Below are 23,592 nucleotides of genomic sequence, written 5' to 3'. Positions count from 1 at the left end.
AGATGTGATTTGTTAATACTTGTTTAAACACCGTTTCATAGTATTAATCAAACACATCAAGCGATGATCTTAATCCTGAGGTTACTATGAACTCCTTTATATGTCATTTGATCCTTTGATTTATGTGCTAAGGTTTATCAAAATGATCAGGCTAAGAAAAATTATTCTGGGGACTCAAGGATACATATGGCTAGGGACATAGTTTAACAAATATGGAATCTATACCTTCTTATAGATTGAATAATGGTTCCTTATTGGGTTGACTTTTGGGACTTAAAAGGTTGTGAGCGCTCACGTTGCAAACTTATTGTAACACAACCTTCACTAGTAAAGTCAATGGTACACTAGGAACTAGATATAGTTAAAAGGGTAAAACGGTAATTTTATTCCTTTTTAATTACGAACCATTAATAGAGGATTAACGTTGTATGTAATGATTATATCAATGGACACTTTATTCTTTAATAAAGTACTCTGTAAATATATGTCTAGAATTATCAATAGTTCACTCTCATATTTATAGTGGAGTAATCATGAGATTAATAAATATAATTATTTAATCAAAGAGTTTTGATAAAATCCAATATTTATTGGAGCTTCAAATTATAGGTACATAGGTTCCCGTGGTAGCTCTATCAATATCATATCATGGTAAGAGTTAATACAAGGGTAAAACTGTAATTTGGAAATTTGAGAAGAATTTTGTTCTTCCAGTCAAATATAAAATTATATGATAATTGATGTTGAATAATAAATTTATAATTAATTAATAAATTTTGAAAATATATTTATTTATTCAAATATTAAATTTTCGAAATATATATAATAATAAATAAAATAATTTTGAAATTAATTATTTTATTTGAGTGGGAGAAAATAAAAATGGTAAGTCGAAATAGTTTTGATTTATTAATTTTTTAAGAGATGATGATAATGATGATCATTAATTTGAATTTTGAATTTAAATTTTAAATTTTAATTATGGTTGTTATCTTTTCCTTAAAAAGATGATATCATATTTTATGGGAGGGATTTTAATTAAATAAATAAAAGAAAATAGGAAAAATGCAACATTCCTTGTATGGGAATAAGGCTACACGCATGACACAGTCCAAGGACAGTGACATGCATGCGTGTGATACTAATAAAGAATCAATATTGGCTTTTTCATATTTTTATTTATTTAATTAATAATTTGAAAATAGATTTTTCAAATTTGGTAAGTTTGATATTACCTAAATCTATTGCTATCATTGTTATTACCATATTCTTATTATTATGATTATTATTATGATGATGATGATGATGTAATATACAACCTATATATGGTAATAAGAGAAAAAGAGAATGATTTAGTAAACCATTTTCTGACAATAAAATCTTCATCTTCTTCTCTTATTATTCCAACATTTCTCTAGCCATAGTCCAAGCTTTCATGTGTTGAGATAAATTTGTCACTAGAAGAATTAGTATTTTTTGCGGCAAATATTTAAATTCGCCGCTAATAATCGTCTCAACAATTGGTAGGGAATTGTGGGATATTAACGGCAAAAAAAAGTTATTTGCGGCGATTTATTTGCCGCAAATAATGGTATTTTAAAGCGCGTAAAACATAGGGCGTGCACTGTTTGGCGCCAGTAAATAAAAACTTATTTGCGGTGAAAAATTTCGCAGCAAAAAATGTGAACAGTTATGAAAACGTGGTTGAAAATTTTGGTGGGAAGTTTCCCGTAGGTATTTTTTGCTTCAAATAATTTCGCCGCAAATAATTATTTGACTTTTAGGGTTTAAGTGGGACGGTGCCATTTTGCTAAATGATTATCCGTGACCTTTATTTGCGGCAAAAATATAGGGTATTTGCATCGAAAATTTTCGCCGCAAATAATGACCACGATATATTAGCCCCAACCTCTTCTTCTTCCTCATTTCTTTGCGCTTCTCTTTCTTTCTCCTCTCAAATTCTCTTTACAAACTGCCCCCGACCCCCTCCTCCAACCCCAGCCAACCCCAACCGACCCCAGCCAACCCCAGCTGAGCCTTCCCCAACCCCTCCCTGACCCCTTTCTCTCAGCCTCTCTCTCATAAATTCCCAAAAACCCATTTTCTTAAAATTAAAAAAAATCCCAAAACCTCCACCACTGCCCCATCCGACCTCACCATCGACAAACAATCACCACCCACCATCACAGCTATATTTCGGCCTCTCTCTCAATTTTTTTTAAGATTTAATTTTTTTAATATTATTTTCCTAACACATTTAAATTTTGTGACGCCACCACCACCACCACGCTGGAGTAGTGCCAGAGTTTGGGCCTCTACCGCTACCTATATAGTTGAATCGAGAGGTATATATATATATTCAGTTAATATTATATAAAAAAAATATTTAACTTAGTAATAATAAAAATAATATTGTGTTTGAATTATTGATATTGAATGTTTTATATTCAATTTATTAGTTTGATTTTTTATGAAAAAAGTTTGATTTTAATTTTATTTAAAATTTTGATGTTAGTAATATGTTTGTAATATAATAATTTTGTTTTGAATTTTTTTACTAATTTATTGTATTAAATATGTTGTATGTTCTGGACTGGATTTAATTGTTATTTGCATATTTAAAATTTTGGGATAGTTAGAAATATAGTCGTTATGCTGTCAAAATTTTACTAGATTTTTAATCAATTAAAATATAAAGTAAATTAAAAAATTTAATAATAAAATTAATAAACAACTATTATAAAATAAAATTTTTAATTAATGTAATACTAACTTAATTAAGTAATTTAACAAAATTAAATTTTTACAATAAAATTAGATTTTAACATTTAAAGAAATCAAATAAGATTTAAATAATTAAAAAACAAAAAAAAATGATATTGGATAAAATTTAGTTATAAAGAATTAATAATTTTTTATATTTAACTAAAAATTAAATTTGAACGATAGATTAAACTTTTTAATAATAAAATTACTAAATAACTATTAGACAATAAAAGTTTTATTTAACGTAAGATTAACTTAATTAAATAATTTATTAAAATTAAACTTTTACAATAAAATTAGATTTTAACATTTAAACAAATAAAATAATTAAAAATCTAAAAAAATTGATATTTAATAAATTTTAATTATAAATAATTAATAATTTTTTTATATTTAAATAAAAATTCAATTTGAACGATAAATTAATTTCTTTTATAATAAAATTACCAAAAAAAATATTATAATAATTAATTCAAATTAAACTTTAGCACATAAAATAGATAATAAAGTTAAACTATACAAATAATAATAAAAGCAATGATTTTTAAACTTAAACATTATAAAATATATGATATAAGAAAATGTCATAAAACTTAACAAATCATAAGACATCATAAGACCATTTTTTATTTGTCTTGCTTTTCTTTGGCAGTAAGTTTTTATTACCAAAGATACACTACTTCAAAATACCCTTTACGGGACACTTTTTTAGGACATGCACCTAAATGCAAGTCCTTAAAAATATTTATGGATTTTTTAGGACACTCATTGAGAGTCCTGAAAAAATGCAATTTAGGACTCGCAATGAGTGTCCTAAAAGAAAATGCGAGTCCTAAAAAAATCTGGGCTATAAAAATAAGTGTTTTACTTAATAATTTTAAGGACTTGCTTTGGGAGTCTTTAATACTCTTTTAAGACTCGCAATGAGTGTCCTAAAAGAATATGCAAGTCTTAAAAAAATCTGGGCTAAAAAATAAGTGTTTTACTTAATAATTTTAAGGACTTGCTTTGGGAGTTCTTAATACTTTTTTAGGATTTGCTTGCATATCCTAAAAGAGTATTAAGGACTCCCAAAGTAAGTCCTTAAATGTTTGATGTAAAACACTTAAAAAACACCCGTATATTTCGAAATTATAGGGTTACACTTAAAAAACTACACATTTGGGGATTTTATTACTCAAAGCCACAGCAAGGGACGGCTGGTAAAAATCAACCACACCAAGGCTGAACGGCTGAAAGAGGAAGGTGAACGACGGCATTGACGGCAGTTGGGTTCTCGGCGGCGCTCGACGGTAGCTGTGTTCTCGGCTCCAGCATTCACGGCAGCGCAGGTTCTCGGTTCCAGCACTCACGGCGGCGCAGGTTCTCGGTTCCAGCACTCATGGCGGCGCAGGTCTCGGCTCCAGCCGTCTCGTCGGCGGTGCAAGGTCTCGGCTCCAGCAGGTATTCGGCATGGGGTGTGCTGGCTGCTCACGGTTCCAGTTGTGGGTTTCCTTCAAGGTATATATTGCTTTTTTTTTTTTAGTTGTTTGCTTATATAAATATATATATATATTATAATTTTAGATATATATATATATTATCAGATTTATATATATATAGGATATAATATCATATTTATTTTAATATTATAATATATATGATATATATATATATATGATATCAGATTGGTATTTATTTATTTATTTATATTATAAATAATTGGTAATTGGTATTATATTATATATTTGGTTATATGCTTATATTTTCTCTAGTTCTGAAACATTAAGACTTTGCAGGAGCCTTTAGTTATTTTCCTCCCCTTACGGCACGGATGTGTATTGTTTCTTCTGTTTATTTACTCTCTTCACTAAGATGAGATTCTTGTGTACTTAGTCTAGACTATGTGAGTGCATAGAGATTTTTATATGATGTGTGTTGTGTGAAGAGTAATTTCACTGTTACTCCAATTTAATGTTGCACCTTATTTTAATATAGAACAATGAAGTCTGGTTTTTCCTTCAACATTCTAAATAATATAACTGTAAGAGTCAAGACAATGCTCCAATGCTATGTCATGTCTCATAGCTCTATTCTGAAAGTATTGACTACTAAGTAGAAGATTCTATTCATCTTGATTAAAATTTTCACAGCTTGACACATTTGTGGAAATCATGCAGAGTAGCTCAGCAAGCGTAGACATTGTTCCCCTGTTCCTTGAAAACACTTACAATCTTCAAATTGATGATAGGGATTTGAATATCACATCCTCCTCCATGCTTGAAGAAGAGCATAGTGGAACTAGACCTTCAGTCTGCATTCAGCATATTCCTACTGGCATAAGTGTCCAATCAGCAGGTGATTAGTCATATTTATACATCTCGTTCTAATTCTTTATCATGTTTAATATGACAGTATGATCTGATCCTATTAGTGAATGTGATTATTTAGGTTATTCCTCATAACAGGTGATTATTTAGGTTATTCCTCATAACTATTCCAACTATTTAGTGAATAAATAATAAATAATATAGGCTAATATTGATACTATTTGTTATTTTACAATTTTGAATGATAATTGTATTACTTTAGTGGAGTTTGAATATCTTAGATATCCATCTGTAGTGAAGTAGGTTTTGAGAATTCTGTGTGCTGCGGTGATAACGGAAGATTGAGAACTTGCATGTCTTAGTGAAGTAGGTTCTGATAATTTTGTGTGCTGCGGTGATATATGGATGAAAACCTGTGTGCTGTTTGATTTGTTTGACATGCCGGTGTTGATTGTGACAGATGGCTAGACTAGTAAATTAGGGGATATGCTGCCCAATTTTCTATAGATTTTTTTGTACTTAGCTTTGTGTGGAAATATGAAAATATTGTATAGAACAATTATTATCACTTAGTGATAATTTTTTATTATTTGTAATCACTAAATACCTTAGACCTGTTCGGAGAGGCTGAATCAGTAAGGACTCTTAAATATGTCTCTCCGAATTATCGATGACTTTTTTGTCCGCATGGATAGTTTGGGTTTACTGTATACCTATAGTTTGATCTATAACTCATTTTATTGCTTCATTAGTACAACTTTGGGTATGTGTCTCCTTCTTTGTTCTTGTAAGTGAGCAGACTTAATTTTAGTCTGTCCACTTATGAGAACTATGGAGAGGTGCTGCAGAAATTTGTATTGATATGAAATAATATTAAGAGTATAGATCACACTATATGTACACAGTAAACCTTAATGGGATAGGTTCTTACCCTTATAGAAATGGAGTGAAAATTTGGATTATAGGGTGCACACACATGTAGTTTAACGATATTTAATTGTCATTTATTTGTGTATCGTAGATGCCGATCGATAAGAGTTGGGCATTTTTGAGAAATCGTAATAGTGATGAGTATTGGAGCGGTCTCCAAGTATCAATTTGGTGAAGCAACATAAAGACTGTGACAAAAATATTAGATGTCCATGTATAAAATGCCTAAACTTGAGGTTTATCGCATGGATACGGTAGAGGGACATATTTTCGATGGGGTTTTCAGGAAAGTTATATAGATGTTTGAGTTGCACCAACTCGGATCTCCTGGCTGCACAGATGAATTACTAGCTTTAGCATCTGGGCAAAATGTTCTTGCTCATTCCTACCAAGCTTATATTGTGAATGGAGTTTGATTTGTGACACATAATCGAGATCAGATTCGCATTACACAAAATAGTGGAGTGTCTGTTGCTGGAGAAAAATGTTTGACATTTTATGGCCAACTTAAGGAAGTATTGGAACTATCTTATACTGGTGAATATAAATTAATATTATTTCGGTGCAAATGATTCAATACTGATCCGAGCAGGAACAAATCAATCACTAAAAATAATATTACTAGTATAAATGTCACTGGTGAATGGTATAAAGATGACTAGTATATACTTGCTACCCAAGCGAAGCAAGTTTTCTATCTTGATGATCTTGTGAAAGGTCGAGGTTGGAAGGTGGTTCAAGATGTGAATCACAGACATGTTTGGGATATTCCAGAGGCTAATGAAGTCATTACTTATATTGATGTTGTCCATGATGATTCTTCATCAAATTTCATCCTAGCTGCCGATTTTGAGAGTTTATTGTGCAACAGTCTAACGATCAAGCTCAACTTATTGACGTTGTGTCTCGTCCTTCTACTACTAATCAACAAGACCATGACAGTGACAATGAAGGTTTTATTAACGATGATGACGATGACGATGAATGATAAAATGATGAGGAAGAACTGCTTGAAGACATTAATGATGACAATAATGATGAGGAAGAGCGGCTTGAAGACATTAGTGATGATAGTGATTACTCTTAGTATAATTTTTTTCATATATGTAACAAAACGTTATGTTTATAAATAATAATGTGTCTATTTTTATTAGGCCAATGTGCGTCTCACATTAACACTAACTAATTTTTTCATATTTCAATAAATATTTTTGTTATAAAGATGTCAGCAGATGTCCCACGGTCTCATGGTGGAGATGTAGGCGATGATCCTCCCCCTGATCCTACTTTGATCCCTTCATCTTATCAATTCGGTAATTAAATTTAAAAAATTAAGTGATCATTTTTTTATTATTTATCAATGTTTTTGTTTTGTTCTGCAAATAAATAAACACAGCTCCATTTAAAGGGCGTGGAGGAGGAATGGGCCAAGAACTCGAAAAGGCGAGGCGCAAAGCTGGCAAGCCACTTCCAATATTAACTCAGACACTTATAAGCCATTGGGTAAGCATGGAACATGGTTCAGACGTTTAGTCGGGAACACCGTGACTAACAAATTACCACCATATTTTTCAAATTTGAAATCAGTGCCTGATCAATACAAACAGTTGTTTGATACCACTATAAAGGTAAATAATTCAAATATATTTCTAAATAATGTGTTTTGGAGGTACGTCGTTTTACTAATGATTTTTGTTTTCAAAATGTAGCATTATTTTGATATAGCAGGGCGACCAGACTATGATCATAATATTGAGGCTATAAATGATAATGCTGGCGTCAAATATCATGATAGGAAAACGCGTAGGAAGGCGCACTTCAAGAAATTTTATGTTGAAGATAAGAACTTAGAGCGGGCCTGAACAACCTCCACAGTGGTGTTAATGCTGAACATTGGAAACAATGCAATGACTTATGGTTGGATGAGAAATCAATTAAACGGGCCGAAAAGAATCAGGCCAATAGGGATATGATTAAGTATCCTTCCACTCAATGACCAAAGTCATTCGTGGCGGCCTGTCACGATAGAGTAGGTAACAAAAAAATATAAGTTTTCTTTATTAATAAAATATTTATCTAATAAGTTGTTTCTTTGTGTTCAGGTGAACTTAGAATCTGGGAATGTACCGGATTACATTGAAAGCTGGAAGCAATTCCACACCTGTAAGGAGAAAGAAGAATTCGTCAATGAGCAAGCGAAGACGGACTATGTAAGAATAATCTTATTGTTTGACCTTAAAATCACTATGGTTTGGATGTATTACTGATATTTTTATGTAAAAATAGGAAATAATGTACAAAGATTTTAAAGCACAGAGCCAACAAGTCCCATCTTCCATTTCTGATGAAGGAAACACGGTTGACGAAATGATGATCATGAGAAAAGTGTTGGGTGAACGTCCTGGCCTTGAACGAGGAGTTGATCGCACATTAAATGGGAAAAAGACCTCCAACAGTCAATCTTAGACTCGGGCACAATCATCGTCATACACCCAGCCCGCTCAATCAAATGATAATAATAACACGATGGGACAGGCGATGGCTAACTTGCTGAGACAATGCAAAGCAGACATTGAGTTCCTATCTCAGCACTTTCCTCCTAAATCCAGCCCACCACCTTAACCTATGAGATCAGATGAAGTAACTCAATGGTGGGAGATGCATGTGACTGCACCTTCACAAGCTCTACCACCGCCTCCACATATGTTCGAAGATGACGCGTCCCGCCAGTCCCGCCTCAATCTACATTTAGAAATGGTGCGTCTTCGTCAGCACCTCCGCCACGATCTCCACCGCCCCGAGTCATTCAGTATCCAGATGACAATGACGATGATGATGCGATCAACTTAGGATAGATTATATAGTTATATAAATAGTAGTGTTTATTTGTTTTAATACTATAAAGACAATTATTAATATTAGATTGTATGGTCTATTTTCTTATCAATTAATGGAGACTACAATTCTAATTTTAAATTTTATTATATATTAAATTTGATTTTTTTATTTCTGCTACACTATTTGCGGCGAGTAATTCGCTGCAAATAAGAGTCAATTGTGACAAAATCCAGAATTATTTGCGGCGGATTTACTCATATTTGCGGTGGCAATTTATTCGCCGCAAATAATGACATTTACGATGACCATTTTGCGGCGAAATATGAGGGAATTTGCGGCGAAATTGATCGCCACAAAAATCCCAATTTCTTGTAAATGATTTCTAAATTACAACTTTTGTTCTCTATGTGTCCACCCACATCTTGAGGTGTAGATAACACTCCAAAAGATCGTGGTCTGAGTACTCAAAGCGTTGGATAGGAAGATCGTTATTTATACGAAAAGACTCGAGGACACTTGATAGACTTCAAGAGGTAAATATTTATGTTCTTAAATATATATAGTTATGTGTATATATATGTATGTGTGATATCTATGTATATATATACATGTATGGGTGTGTGTATATATATATGTTGCATGATTAATAATATTGTATATTGATGGTTCCACAATGTATTCTTGAACGTATAAACTATTTATATGAGCGGTGGAAAAAAAATTTGTTGTTAATTAACGGGCCCACCACGCAATTTCCCTACGCACTCTAGATGTTTTTCCAACAATAAATAGGTGAACCCTTCTATCTATTTTCAATAGCACTTGTATCTATTTTCAAGGCTTGTGAAAAATCGGTGAACCCTTGTTCGCTGATACCAGGTTTTGGAATTCTTTTACATCAATAAAACACTAAGTGGAAGTAGGTCATTACCAATTCTTAGGGCCGAACCACTTTAAAATCCTTGTGTCGTTTACATTCTTGAATTCAGTTATCTAATTCTTATCATTTTTTGTGACTCTATGTCATTGACCAAATCAATGGTGAACAAGTATAAAAGTACAACATTGTAAAAACACTTGATATATTTACCACCAGAAAAAAGATTGAGTATAAAATTACAACATTTTAAAATAGTAAGTATATTTACCACAAAAAAAAGATTAGGTATATAAAAGTGAAACATTTTGAAAACATTGAATATTTTAGTTGTCATTAACTCTTTAATTTATAAATTTGATTTAATTTTATTTGCGATTGTGTGTGTGTGTGTGTGTGTTTTTTTTTTGGTCAGAATAGACTGTATCACTATTATGATTGAAAAGTGAACAATGAAGCTCATTGTTGAGCCAAAGGGCATGTTAAACCAATTCATGAGTTATAATACACTACAAAAATTAATGCCATTAGCGGCGTAACTATTAGCGGTGAACCCAGTCCGCCGCTATTGCAGAGGTTATTGGCGGCAGACTAGGGGTCCGTTGCTAATAATGTATTGATTATTTTAAAATATATATTATTATATATTAGCGACAGACTTACCATTATTAGTGGCGAGTAGTTCGCCGCTAATACACTAAATGAAATGCCCGGGAAACAGATGGGTTTTTTTTTAACATTTATTAGCAGCGGATAACCACCTTTATTAGAGGCGAACTATCTACCGCAAATACTATTAGCAGCGGGTAATCTCTTTCATTGGCGGCGGAGTACAAGCCACTAATAGTATTATTAGTGGCAGACTATATTAATAGCGGCGGACCCGCCGATATTACTTTTGTGGTTTAAAATTTTCAACAACGGACCTTTCTCTTCTCTTCTCTTCTCTCAGGCAACAACAGACCCTTATACCCTTCTTCTCTCAGGAAAACCGTTCCTCTCAACCTCCATGGAAAGGCACCAACAACTCGTAAAGGTATTATTATCTTGCTTTCTCTCTCGCTTTGCTATTAAATTGAGCCATAAATAATCCTAATTTTGAGTCTCTGATGTTCTTTTTCTTGTTGATTTGCACGAAAGAGATATGTAAAGCCCTCAAATTTTATGAGCGCAATGGATATAGATCAGGTATGTCTATATTTCTCTTCTCTTTCCCATTTTTATACATTGCTACTGCAGGCACACCAATTTTGTTTTTCTGGATACTAAGCTTGTAAGTTGATGAATTTGAGAATGAGTTGAAACTTTAGGACCCTTCATTTACCTTGCTTTGGACTAGTAGTTAAATTTGGCTTTTTGGGATGGTCTTCTATAGTTTAGATTGGAGGGCAATATTGGTTATCCTAAGATTGGAGTCATGGGTTGGGAAAAAATTGGGTTTTTCTTTGTCACAACATAATCATTATGGCTTGTTGTATTTATATTCAATTTTGATTTTGGGAATTAAGTTTTTCATCTAGTTATTTCTGTGGCTTAAGGGATTTTATGCTTTTGTTCTCTCTTGAGTGAGCAGCTTTGTGTTTTTTAAATTTTGTCTTTTAAGTTCCCTAACTTTTTTTGTATGAAATTTTTAAGTCGATGAATCAGTTTTGTGTCACCTGTGCCAGCCACACCGATTCCACTTGAGCCACCCAGCCAGTCACCTGCGCAACTGTAACAACCCAAATTTACTAATAAGGCTTAAAGGCCTTGATTAGTGTTCCGGGAGGGCATAATTGGATTATATGTGATTTAATGATTTAAAAGCATGTTATATGACTACTTGAACATTAGTGATGCATGACTATGTGTATCAATATGCATGTAGGCCCTGATTAGGTTAGAAGGGCATAATCGTAATTTTGGCCCGTTGAGGGCATAATCGTATATAAATGTGATAAACTTCCGAGACCACATTATTATGTGGATATATTTGTAATCTGTGACTCGAGACGATCCAGTGAGCAGTTTAGTGAAAAAGTCACGGCGGGGATTTATACTCGGCTCGGGGCGAGCTTGGGGGTATTTATGGGAATTTACCGAATATACTGGAGTCTATTTTGATATTGAGGAATATAAATGGTGATTAGGTAGGTGTCGGGAAGTAGGTGGTAAATAATAAAGACACTCGAGGAATTAGCGAGAATTGGGAGAAATGACCAAAATGCCCTAGGTGGATTAAAAGGCTTAGGAATTATGGGAGGGTATTGTGGTCATTTGGCTTATAAAGGGTAAATTCTATTAGGCTTTATACTTAGTGGATTGTATAGAAAGGGCTGGAATTCTGAAGGAAAGAAAGGAAAGAAAAGAAAGAAGAGAAGGAAAAAGAGAATTGGAAGTCTTTTTGCTCTCTCTCGGCTTAAGCTCTTCTTCACCATCTCTTGAGGTCTTTTGGGGCAGAAACTCAAAAGAGTTTGGGCAAGAGCTTGAGGCTAGGATCCCTATTCTGGTGTGAGGAATTGGCAGAGCAATCCATCCATTTGAGGTAAGGTTCAGGGTAGTTTTTCAGTTTCTAGTTCTTGGTATTGTTGTGGAATTTGAGCTGAGTTTTGGTGGGCAATTTTAGGGAAGTTGAAGCTGAGCTTTAAGGAGGTGAAGGCCAAGCTAGTGAGGAGGTTAACCTAGGCTAAACTCATCCATCAGAGGTAAGGAACTTTAGTTTTAAGCTTTGTGATTTCTATGGTTTTGCTGAGTTTCTGAGTTTTAGGTCCAGCTATGGTGAATTCTTTGTTTAGGGGTGCATGTGATTGGGTTATGTATTTTTTGGATGCTTGGGATGAGTGGAGGATGTTGGTAGGCTTGTTTTTATGTTTGGTTGAAGTTTGAAAGAGTTTTGGTAAGGTTTGGCTCAGGGAAAATCGAAGGAGGAAAAATGCAGGAGTTGCTGTGCTGTGACTAACGCTAGTCACTGGGCGCTGTAGCGCTAGGCCATGTTGTCTGGGGCGTTTCAGGCTCTGTTTGTAGCGTTGTAGCGCCCTCCTTAGAGCGTTGTAGCACTACCTTGTTTCCAAAAAAGGGTTTTTGGGTTATTTTCAAGGGTTTTTGCCCAAGGGTTCGGGGTTTGATTCCACCACCCCGTTTGGTGGAATTAGGACTTCTCGAGGGCTCGGGATTGGTCCCGAGGCTAGGTTTTGGACATGAAGTTTGGTGATGATTCTGATATATGGTGTGACTAGGTGTACGCTAAGGCTCAAGAGGGATCGTGCTTGAGGATCAATTGAACGAAGCTAGCAAAGCTAAAGGTAAGAAAACTGCACCCGGTTATGTGTTTGTGATGGAACTAAGAGCTCCCTATACCTGTAAAATGTCATAGATGGTATTATGCCATGGGACATGTGATAAACGGCCTAAGGGTGCCGTAAATTATACTTGCGCACAGGGCGCGACTTGGCCACTGGTAGCCGAGGATAGCTTAATATTCATTGAGCTCGGTTTAAGCGGGCCGGAGTCAGTGGGATAAATAAAGGGTGCGGCCTAAGGGCATTAACCCTAGTTATCACATGTGGATTGATTGTTGATGTGAAATGATATATTTGGTATGCTGAATACTTGGTTAACATGAATGCTTAAACTATTGGGTACATGCTTATATGGTATGAGATGTTTGATTGTCTGTTGATTGTTTGTGCTTTGTTATTGTGTTTTCTTACTGGGCCTTGGCTCACGGGTGCTACGTGGTGTAGGTAAAGGCAAAGGCAAGTTGGATCAATCCTGAGATAGAGAGCTGCAGGGCTAAATGTACATAGTCAGCTGTTCAGTCGCCACGGTTGAAGAGTGGAACAGGATGAAGAATGTTTATCCATCTGTTTTGCCTTAGAATGGCTAATCACTGTATTTAAATCTTGAATCTTTTGTAAACAGTCTTTAATTACTGCTTTTGGGATCCCATGTAAATAGAAAATGTTTATTAATAAGAAATGCAGCTCTTGACACCAAAATCGTTTAACCCTAGTTCAACTATAGATTTGGTAACACGATTTGATTAAATGACTTGATTAGCAAGTCTTGCACCTTTATAAAACACACAGTGTAATGGTCTTGGCTATCCAGGGCGTTACAACAACCCACCCGTGACTGACTCCACCTGATCTCAACCCTTCCCATTTCTGTTTTGTATTCTATCTATTCCTCTCATTACAATTTAGAGTGATAGTTGTCATTCCTGTAATGTTGTTATACACACATATGCGTTGGTTCGTTCCTTTAGAGAATCGAGCTTTTAGTTAATATTGTTCAGATTTACTGATATGACCATTGGCTAAAATTTCTAATTGTGCTCTCTGCTTTAATCATATTCAACTGTGAATAATGGTGTATTTTATACTTATTTGCAGTGTAATGCCTGGCCATTGTTGTTGTTGTTGTTTCATTCTTATTGCTCTTTTGTATATGATTTTTGCACATTTTTGGTAGCGGCAACAAAAATATCACATCTTCTATTCTATCCCAAATAAATAAATAAATTTTGGATGTTTTGAAAAGATAATTATAGTGATAATAATAAGACAAGTTTTTAGTGTAATAAAATTAATAATAATAAAAAAAAATGTTAGTATTTACTAAATTTTTAAAAAATAAATAGATTATGGTTGTTTAATATAAATGTAATTATTATAAATAAATTTAATTTACTTTAAAATTATTAAATTATATTTATTAATTTGATAATTATAAATAGAAAAATAATTTAATTTTAGAATAATTATTTAAGTAATAAGAGATCATAAAACTCAAGTTTGTCCAAGAATAACACTTCTCATAAGACATCATAAAACATTTAAAATAATAAAACTTTTTAAAATGATAGGATTAGGACAGTTGCCTTTTTATTCCCTTTCTTATACTCACTTATATCATCGTAGATGGCGATTGATAAATCTTGGACAACATTGAGAAATCGTGGCTGTCAAGAATATTGGAATGGTCTACAAGCTTTTTTGAGGATGGCGTCGGAACATAAAGATTCTGATGGAAGAATTTGGTGCCTGTGTGTGAGATGCAATAATAATAGATTCGAATCTTTGGATGTTGTTTGGTCACACATATTCGGTAGGGATTTTCATCAAGCTTATGATAAGTGGATTTTTCATGGTGAGGTGGAAGAAATTGTTGTTGATGATGTTGTTGATGAGAATGAAGACGATGAGATGATTCACATTGTGGAAGACTTCCTTTTACCGACAATTGAGGAAGTAGAAAGGGATCCTGGTAAGAGTCAGTATTATGACGAGTTGTTTGAGGAGATTGAAGCGGAGTTGTATCCTGGTTGTGATTAGATTTGATCCCTGAACTTTTTAGTAAAGTTATTGCATCTAAAAGTTAGAGGGAAGGTGCCTAACAACATATTTGACAAATTGCTGAAGTTGTTAAAGCTTGCCTTTCCTAAGGAAAAAAAAAATTCCAGTTCGTACTACGAGGCGAAAAAGAGTGAAAAAATTAGGGTTGGGATACGAGTCCATTCATCTGTATCAGTATGATTGCTGCTTATTTTACAATGAGCATGCATCTAAAGATACATGCCCAGTATGTGGAAGTAGTAGATGGATTACTTCCGAAATGACGAAAGGAAAAAAAATGCCACACAAGGTGATGCATTGCTTTCCGTTGACACCTCAGTTGAAAAGATTATACAGCTCAAGGATTACAGCAAAACACATGATATGGCATAACACTGGGAAATCAAAAGATGATGGGGTGATTTGACACCTAGTGGATGGCTCTGTATGGAAGGACTTTGATGTCAAGCATCCTGATTTTTCAAGGGATCCCAGAAATGTTCGTTTAGGCTTAGCTGCCAATGGATTTAATCCATTTGGCAACATGAACCTCGCATACATCATGTGGCCTATGGTGTTGCAAAGCTATAATCTACCACCTTGGTTGTGTATGAAAGACAATTATTTCATGTTGACCCTCCTTATTCCTGGGCCAAATTCACCAGGTAAGGACATGGATGTATTTCTAAGACCATTGGTGGATGAGTTGAAGGATCTGTGGGTTAATGGAGTTGATACAAGAGATAGTACAACAAACACGATGTTCAAGATGTGGGAAGCCCTTTTGTGGACAGTGAACAATTTTCCAATTCGCAGTAGTTTCTCTGGATGGAGTGGTCAGGGATACAAAGCTTGTCCTACGTGTAATGAAGACACAACTTCCATTCGAGTGATCGGTAAGACATCACATGTTGGTCACAGAAGATTCTTGCCAAGTACTCATCGAATGAGAAGAGACACCAAGTTCGATGGAGAAGTTGAGACAAGACGTCCTCCGAGACGGTTTACTTATGAGGATATACTAGAACAAGTTAATGTTCTTCCAGTGCAAGTTCTTGGAAAACACTTCTAGTTTGGGGGTGTGAAACGTAAAAGAGGTGTAGATGAAGGTAATTGGAGGAAAAAATCTATCTTTTACGAGCTTGAGTATTGGTGTACAAACAAATTAAAACACAATATAGATGTCATGCATGTTGAGAAGAATGTGTGATAGTCTCCTTGGCACCATCTTAGACAATGATAAATCTAAGGACACCACTAATGCAAGACATGATTTGAAAAAGATGGGTGTGAGGGAATCATTGTGGATTTATGAAGATGATAATAGGAAGTTGATGAAGCTGCACGCTCCTTATGTGTTAACTCCGGTGCAGAGGCAACAGTTTTGTCAATTTAAAAAAGGAGTTAGATTTCGAGATGGATTTTGTTCAAATTTGAAGAAGAAAGTGTGCGAGAATGATACAAATAATCTTGGGTTAAAGTCACACGATTGTTATGTGGTAATGCAACGATTACTTTCTCTTAGTGTACGCAAGTTTCTCCCAAAATCTATATCAACCACCGTTACAGAATTGTGCAATTTCTTCAGGAAAATATGTTTGAGGACTTTAAATGTTAAAGATATGGAGGAAGCACAAAATGACCTTATTAAGATATTGTGCAAGATGGAGTTGATTTTTCCTCCAACTTTTTTTGACATAATGATTCATTTGGTCTTACATTTTCCAGAAGAAGCTATATTGGGTGGCCCGATATTTATGAGGTGGATGTATCCTTTTGAAAGGCACATTGAAAAAATTAAAGAATTACGTGGGAAATAAAGCTCGCCCTGAAGGGTCGATTGCCGAAGGCTATGTTGTAGATGAGGCTTTGACCTTTTTTCAATCTATTTTAAAGATATTGAAACAAGATTTTAACTGTCTTGATCGAAATGAAGCTGGAACTTATATCCCACGAAACTTTACAGTTTTCCAATCTCAATGTCGTCCACCCACAAAGGGAATTTTGAAGCCTCTCAATCATAACACTCGTGAAATAGCTGAGTGGTTCATACTTGATAATTCTCCTAAAATTGAGCCTTATTTAGAGTAAGTTTATTCCCTTTTAAATTAGAACATGTGTGGTTATTATAAGTTTTTTGTTATCAAGAATCGTAACACTATTCTAATTAACAGCGAACACCTACAAGAGATTAGACAAAAATACCCAGATGGTGAGCATGATCGTTTGCATAGGAAAAAATTTCGTTCTTGGTTTCATAAGAAGGTATCTTTGAACTTTGAACTTTCATTTTATTAATGATATATTTTGTGAATCTAATACAATTTTATGTATTTAGATATATGATGGTGATGAATTGCTAGCTTTAGCATCTGGGTCAGATCATTTGGCAACCTATTACCAAGGTTGTGTAGTCAATGGTGTTCAATTTATTGCACACGACTGAGATAAAAGGCGCACCACACGGAATAGTTGAGTGTCTGTTGCCAGAACATAAGGTTTTAATTATTACGACACACTTGAAGAAGTAGTGACACTATCTTTCACTGGTGCATATTTAGTGGCATTATTTCAGTGCAAATGGTTTAATACAAATCCAAGAAGGAAGAAAACAATCATTGAAAATAATATCACCAGTATAAACATCAATGGTGAATGGTACAAAGATGAGCCGTATATACTTGCAAGCCAAGCTAAGCATGTTTTCTATCTCGATGATCTACTTAGAGGTCATGATTGGAAAGTTGTAGAAGATGTGAATCATCGACAAATTTGGGACATTAAGGACAATTCTGATGAGGTTAATGATGCTATTGATGTTGTACATGAAACAAGCTCATCAAATTTTGTGTTGACTGTGGACCTCGGAGAGTTGATTATGCAATCTGATCAACATGTTGCATGTTGGGGTTGATGAAGAGGGTGACGTCGAAGGTGATATGCCCGAACATGAGGAAGTCACAGATGTAGAGGATGAATTGCTAGTTGAGCTTTGTGAAGATGAAAATGTGTCTCCGATTACTGATGGAAATGATAGTGATTACTCTATTTAGTTTTTCTATTTGTGTAACATAACTATATATTGAAATATAATAAAGTTTTTTTGTAATTATTATTAATAAGAATTGAATGTGATATTAACTTATATACCTCTAATTTAATTTGATGCTAATTACTAACAAATAAATTTTAAACTGAAGTATAATGTCAGCTGATATAACAACCTATCACGACGGAGATGGTGGTGGTCAAAACTCGCCAGATCCTTCTAGGGTACTGTCATCCTGCGAGTCAGGTTAAATATTTTATATCAAAATTATTTTTGGAAATTATATTGTTAGAGAAATATAACAAAAATACTAATACTGGTTATTGTTAATAAATTTTAAAGCCTCGCCGACAAGAAAAAATGGTCGCGGCCTTGCTAGTAATAATGTTCTTGAAGAACGAAGGAAAAAAGCCGATAAGCTATTGGATCTAGAGCTTGATCCTGTGACGAACAAAGTGGTTGGGCAGGAGGACCAAGCTTTTATTCTCATGTTGGGCACTCAAGTTACAATTTTGTGTCTAGGACCTTACTTGGATTTTGTTGATTTAACTCAACAGTTTAAGGATCAAGTGCTTGATCGTATGAGGGTAAAAAATTACAAATCTTATTCTTTACATTATTTATTTGCATTATTTACAAAGTCATGTAATTTTTTTTTCTTAATGCAGTAATACTATAATATAGATGGTCATCCACAGCGTGAGTTAGTTCTGGCAACTGTCTATAAGGAGATGGGCGAAAGATATCGCGAGAGAAACACCAGACATACACACTTCAAAAATCATTACGTAGAACCAGAAGAATGGGAGAATGTCCTCTCTAAGCCACCAGACCATTGCACTAAGGAGACATGGAAGAATATTTGTGAGTTTTTTTTAGCGAAAGATTTTTGGCTCGCTCCGCTAAAAACCAAGCAAACAGAAAACAAATGAAGTATGTAACAACACAAGACACAAAATCGTTGGCAGCTAAGCGTCACGAATATGTAAGTGAAGATGTTAATTAATTTAATTTTATAAAATAACACATTTTAAAACATTTTGTTTACATTTGTATGGGAGAACCCAGATGCGCATGTTGTTGATGCTTGGAGGGATGTTCATATGAAAAAATCGACAAAAACTTTTGTCAACGAGGCAGCTCAACAAGATTATGTAAGTGAATATTATTGTTTTATTGTTTCTAATGTTTCTAATTTTTGTTTATAATGTTTTCTTTATATAGGAAAAAATGACGGTGGAGCTTCAGAGGTCACAACTTGATAGGCAGACTCAACATTAGAGTGAGGGGTCTGGTAATGTATCTGGCATTGATTCGTCCCCGGTCGATCAATACGAGATACTAAGTAAAGTACTCAGGGAGAGATCTGACTACCAAAGAGGAGTGGGTTATATGGTGAAAGGGAAAGCGAGAAAGACAACCTCCAACTCTACAGATCAAAGTCAGTCCCAAGAACATATTGCTCCTACGCCTAATGAAGATATGACTACTTGGCTCTAATGATGAATGCAATGTGTGAGACGATTCAGATGGTAGTACCTCAGCAACCTAGTAATCTGTATGACCCATGATTTGACAGTTTTCTACAGAGGTATTTGCCATCACAATCTGAAGGTGGTACGCCTTCTCAGAGTAACACCACCCATCCTGACCTTTATACACCACCACAGTAGCAGTACCAGCCTCCTCCACAGTATCCGCCACATGTGTCGTCGCAACAACCTTCGCAGTTTCAAAACCAGTACATGTTTGGACGCTCTTCGCAGTCTCCTCCACTATATTTTAACTTTACTGATTTTCAAGGAGGATCGATGCAGCATCCGCTACCTAATGTTAGGTATGGGGAGGTTGGAGATTCATCGCAGCAACGATATGTTAGATATGGTGAGTTTGGGGGCGGGTCCCAGCAACCCTTTTTATCCACCCCAATACAGCCACAGCCTCAGGATCAGTTTGGGGACCTCACGCTTGGACGATCTTCACATTCCTTCACTGCCATACAGACACAGTCGCCGCCCTCACCCCTACTGCCACCACCACAGCTACAGCAAAATGTTGAAGATGAGGATAATTACAATATTAACCTTAATGATTTTATTTAGTTATTAGTTTATGTATTTTGATTAAATTAGCAGTGTATTTATTTTTAATGACAATAGCGATATTAGCTAGTCGTACAAATATTAAAATTATATATTAATTTTAATGTTAGTTATGTTTAAACTAATTAATTGGTTATTTTGTTAAAATTTATTATGAATTATTTTTAAAAATATTTAAATTTAATAAATATTAATTTATTTTAAATGATTTATTAAAATATATAATAAAAACATTATTAGCAGCAGACCCCGCGGCTAATAATGTCGCCTCTGACACAAGTATTAGTGGCGGGATCCGCCACTATTATCCGCCGGTAATAATATGTTATTAGCGGCGGGTGTATCAGTCCGCCACTAATAATCCTTATTAGTGACCAATAATTCGCGACGGGGCATTAGCGGCGGAGCCCTACCGCTAATACTAATTAGCAGCGTACCCAACCCTTATTAGCGGCGGACCTTCCCGCCGCTAATGGCCTTAATTCTTGTTGTGATATAAATAATGCGACTGATAAGAGAAAAAGATACCTTCAAAAAATTAGACAATAAAGCTGTAAGATCATAAAAAATTCTTGAAACAATAACAAATCCAAAAGAGAGTTGCAACTTGATTCCATATCTCAATACCCCCAAAAGAACATAAAGACCTACAAGTAGGAGTGGCAATTTGGGTCACGACACGATGACATGCCACGACTCGCAAATAAATGGGTTTGGGTGACACATTTAATAATTTTGTTCATGTTCGTGTTTGAGTTTTTGACACGTTTAATGATCATGTTGTGTTCGTGTTTAACTTAATCATGTCGTGTCATAATTGTGTTGCCCGTTTAATAATTGTGTCATGTCATAATCGTGTGAACACGATAACATGAATAATTATCATAGGTTTTATGCTTTTTTCATATAGTTATGATTAATTGTGTCAATTTCATGCTGTGTCATAATCGTACGTGTTATAATGTGTTTTCGTATTCGTATCGTGTTGACCCGTTTAATAATAATGTCATCTTCGTATTCGTGTTTTTGACACGTTTAATAATCGTGTCGCTTTCGTATTTACTTTAATTGTGTCGTGTAATAATCATGTCGACATGAATCTGACACGTTAACACGAATTGACAGCCCTACCTACAAGTCACCTACACATCAAACCAACAAAACTAAGTAACATAATTATATAAACAAAGAGGAAAAAATTAAAATTTTCAATGGTTCATAAATGGGAGATGCTTGTTATGAAAATAAAGGTTCCTAGAGTTCCAATTAACTTATCAAAGAGCCTTATTATATGTCAATATTTACTCTTAACTACATACGTTTTTTAAATATTATATTTAAATTTGAAAACATATACATATAAAGTTAAAATTGAAAACATATATCGAGCATATCTATTTTATATATATATATATATATAAAAGTGTATTTAAAGATTTTTCTTAGTTTTAATTTTTTTTGTTGAATTCAATGAACTATTATAAATATTTAACCAAATATATCTTTAAAATTAATTTAATAATACGATAGAATAAATATATAGTAATTATATTAATATAAATTTAAATATTATAAAATATTATTATAATAATATTTAATACAAAGCTAAATATCTAATAATAATATTAATATAAATTCAAATGTTATAAAACATTATTATTGTAATAAAATATAATATATAAACCTAATTTTTCTAAAATTTCGGTTAAATAATTATATTAATATAAATTTAAATATTATAAAATATCATTATTATACTAATATTTAATACAAGACAACAAATTTAATAATTATAAAAATAAAAATTTAAAAGTTATAAAATGTAATTTTTATGATATAATATGCAATGCATAATCTTAATATTTTATTAAAAATATGATAATATATAATTGAAAAGAAAACATGTTATTTTTTTAATTATTTAATCTAACTAATAATGACAAACAAATATCTCTTCTTTATAATAAGTGTGTAGATAACTGAAATTCTTGGTTTTAATGGTTTGTTTTGTTAACTTTAACGGAATATTCTAAATATTTAATAGAATATACATTTAAAATTAACTTAAATATAGATTTTATCAATTATATTAATATAAATTTAAATATTATAAAATATCATTATTATAATAATATTAAAATAATATTTAATATAAGATGTTGACCTTGATTTTGCTCAACTTACACGGAGTCAAAAATGCTTGATGTGGACAGATATGTTGAAATGAGAATAATGGCAAAAATAGTAAAGCACACAAGAATTTATAGTGGTTCGACCCCAGAAAATTGTAATAGCCTACGTCCACTTGAGCTATTATTGATATAATAATTCAAATGAGTGATCAAAGAACTAGGGTTCAATGAGTTTCACCAACCTCTGAAGAACCAACAATGTATCAAATATGATAGCTCTAATACACTCGTAAAACTCTAATCTCAAATAATTAGAAAGCCAAAAGTTCCAAAAAAAAAAAGACCTCCTTCCTTGAGCTATCTTTCTCTATTTATAGGCTCAAGGAAGATTACATTAATTTATTACAGATATTCTTTCCTAAATAATTGAATACTCAGGAAATCATGGGAGATAATTTCGGATGTGATTATAACTGCATAAGATTTTCTCCAAATATAGTGAGTATACGACCAAGTTGGTCGTATATAAAGATTGAACGTTGCGCCATAGACATCTTTTTGGTCGATGGTCGAACAAGACTTTCTGCCTGATGTCAGCCACGTGTACTAAATGTCTGCCACGTCATCCATGCCGGTTTTTTGGATAACATTTTCCCCCCAAGTTCACTACAAGAAAAAACAGTATTCATAACACTTAAAAACTGCTATCCGGGACTATTGATAGCACTTCTGAAAATGCTAACATAGCCCCTGTTATTAAAAGTCCAATCTTTTCTATAACAGTTTTTGAATGTTATGTTCGGTGTTATCTTAAACTATTCAATAACACATTTTTAGGTGCTATAATATTGAAATAATAACATTTAGATAGAGTTTTTGGTTATAAATTTGAAGTTTAATCTTGTACTTTTTTCATAACACTTTTCAACTGTTACATTTGATTATTTTGATAACATTTTTAGTTTGTTATATTATATAAACCATAACAATTTTTTACGCTTATAATATGTTTCTAAATCATAACATATTAAGGTTTTTTATTGTAATAATGGTACTTATAAGTTTTTTTTTAATTAAAATATTTTCATTATTTTATTTTGATAAAAAAAATCAAAATTAATAATAAAATATAATTCTCAATAGATTGATAAACCATAAGTATTACATTAAACAATAACTAATTCAAACTCTGAATGTGTCTATTTCATGAGATCTTAGTTTTAACTTAAGTTTGAAAGCATAACATAATAAAGTTTTATAATCTTGAACATTTT

The 23,592-nt window shown here is 33.3% G+C and overlaps 1 protein-coding gene across 5 annotated transcripts; it reads left to right on the top strand.

Moving 5' to 3' along the window:
• The first annotated feature begins 3,910 nt into the window (after positions 1-3,910).
• On the top strand, positions 3,911-8,981 carry LOC133804013 (peptide chain release factor PrfB3, chloroplastic-like). 5 transcript variants are annotated; one of them, XM_062242157.1, is made up of 5 exons: positions 3,911-4,266; positions 4,899-5,103; positions 7,402-7,508; positions 8,108-8,215; positions 8,292-8,981. In XM_062242157.1, exons 1-5 carry the CDS (start codon positions 4,219-4,221, stop codon positions 8,469-8,471), a joined length of 648 nt encoding a protein of 215 aa, XP_062098141.1. In that variant the 5' UTR covers positions 3,911-4,218; the 3' UTR covers positions 8,472-8,981. The 5 variants fall into 5 exon arrangements, 1 of the variants encoding a protein (XP_062098141.1); XR_009878268.1 differs by lacking the exon at positions 3,911-4,266 and adding an exon at positions 7,715-8,038 and having other exon boundaries at positions 5,077-5,103; positions 7,402-7,633; positions 8,292-8,322; XR_009878267.1 differs by lacking the exons at positions 3,911-4,266; positions 4,899-5,103 and adding exons at positions 5,110-7,318; positions 7,715-8,038 and having other exon boundaries at positions 7,414-7,633; positions 8,292-8,322.
• Positions 8,982-23,592: the final 14,611 nt, after the last annotated feature.

The sequence above is a fragment of the Humulus lupulus genome, chromosome X (assembly GCF_963169125.1).
Source record: "Humulus lupulus chromosome X, drHumLupu1.1, whole genome shotgun sequence".
NCBI lineage: Eukaryota > Viridiplantae > Streptophyta > Magnoliopsida > Rosales > Cannabaceae > Humulus > Humulus lupulus.
This window is presented reverse-complemented; position numbering and strand designations above follow the sequence as displayed.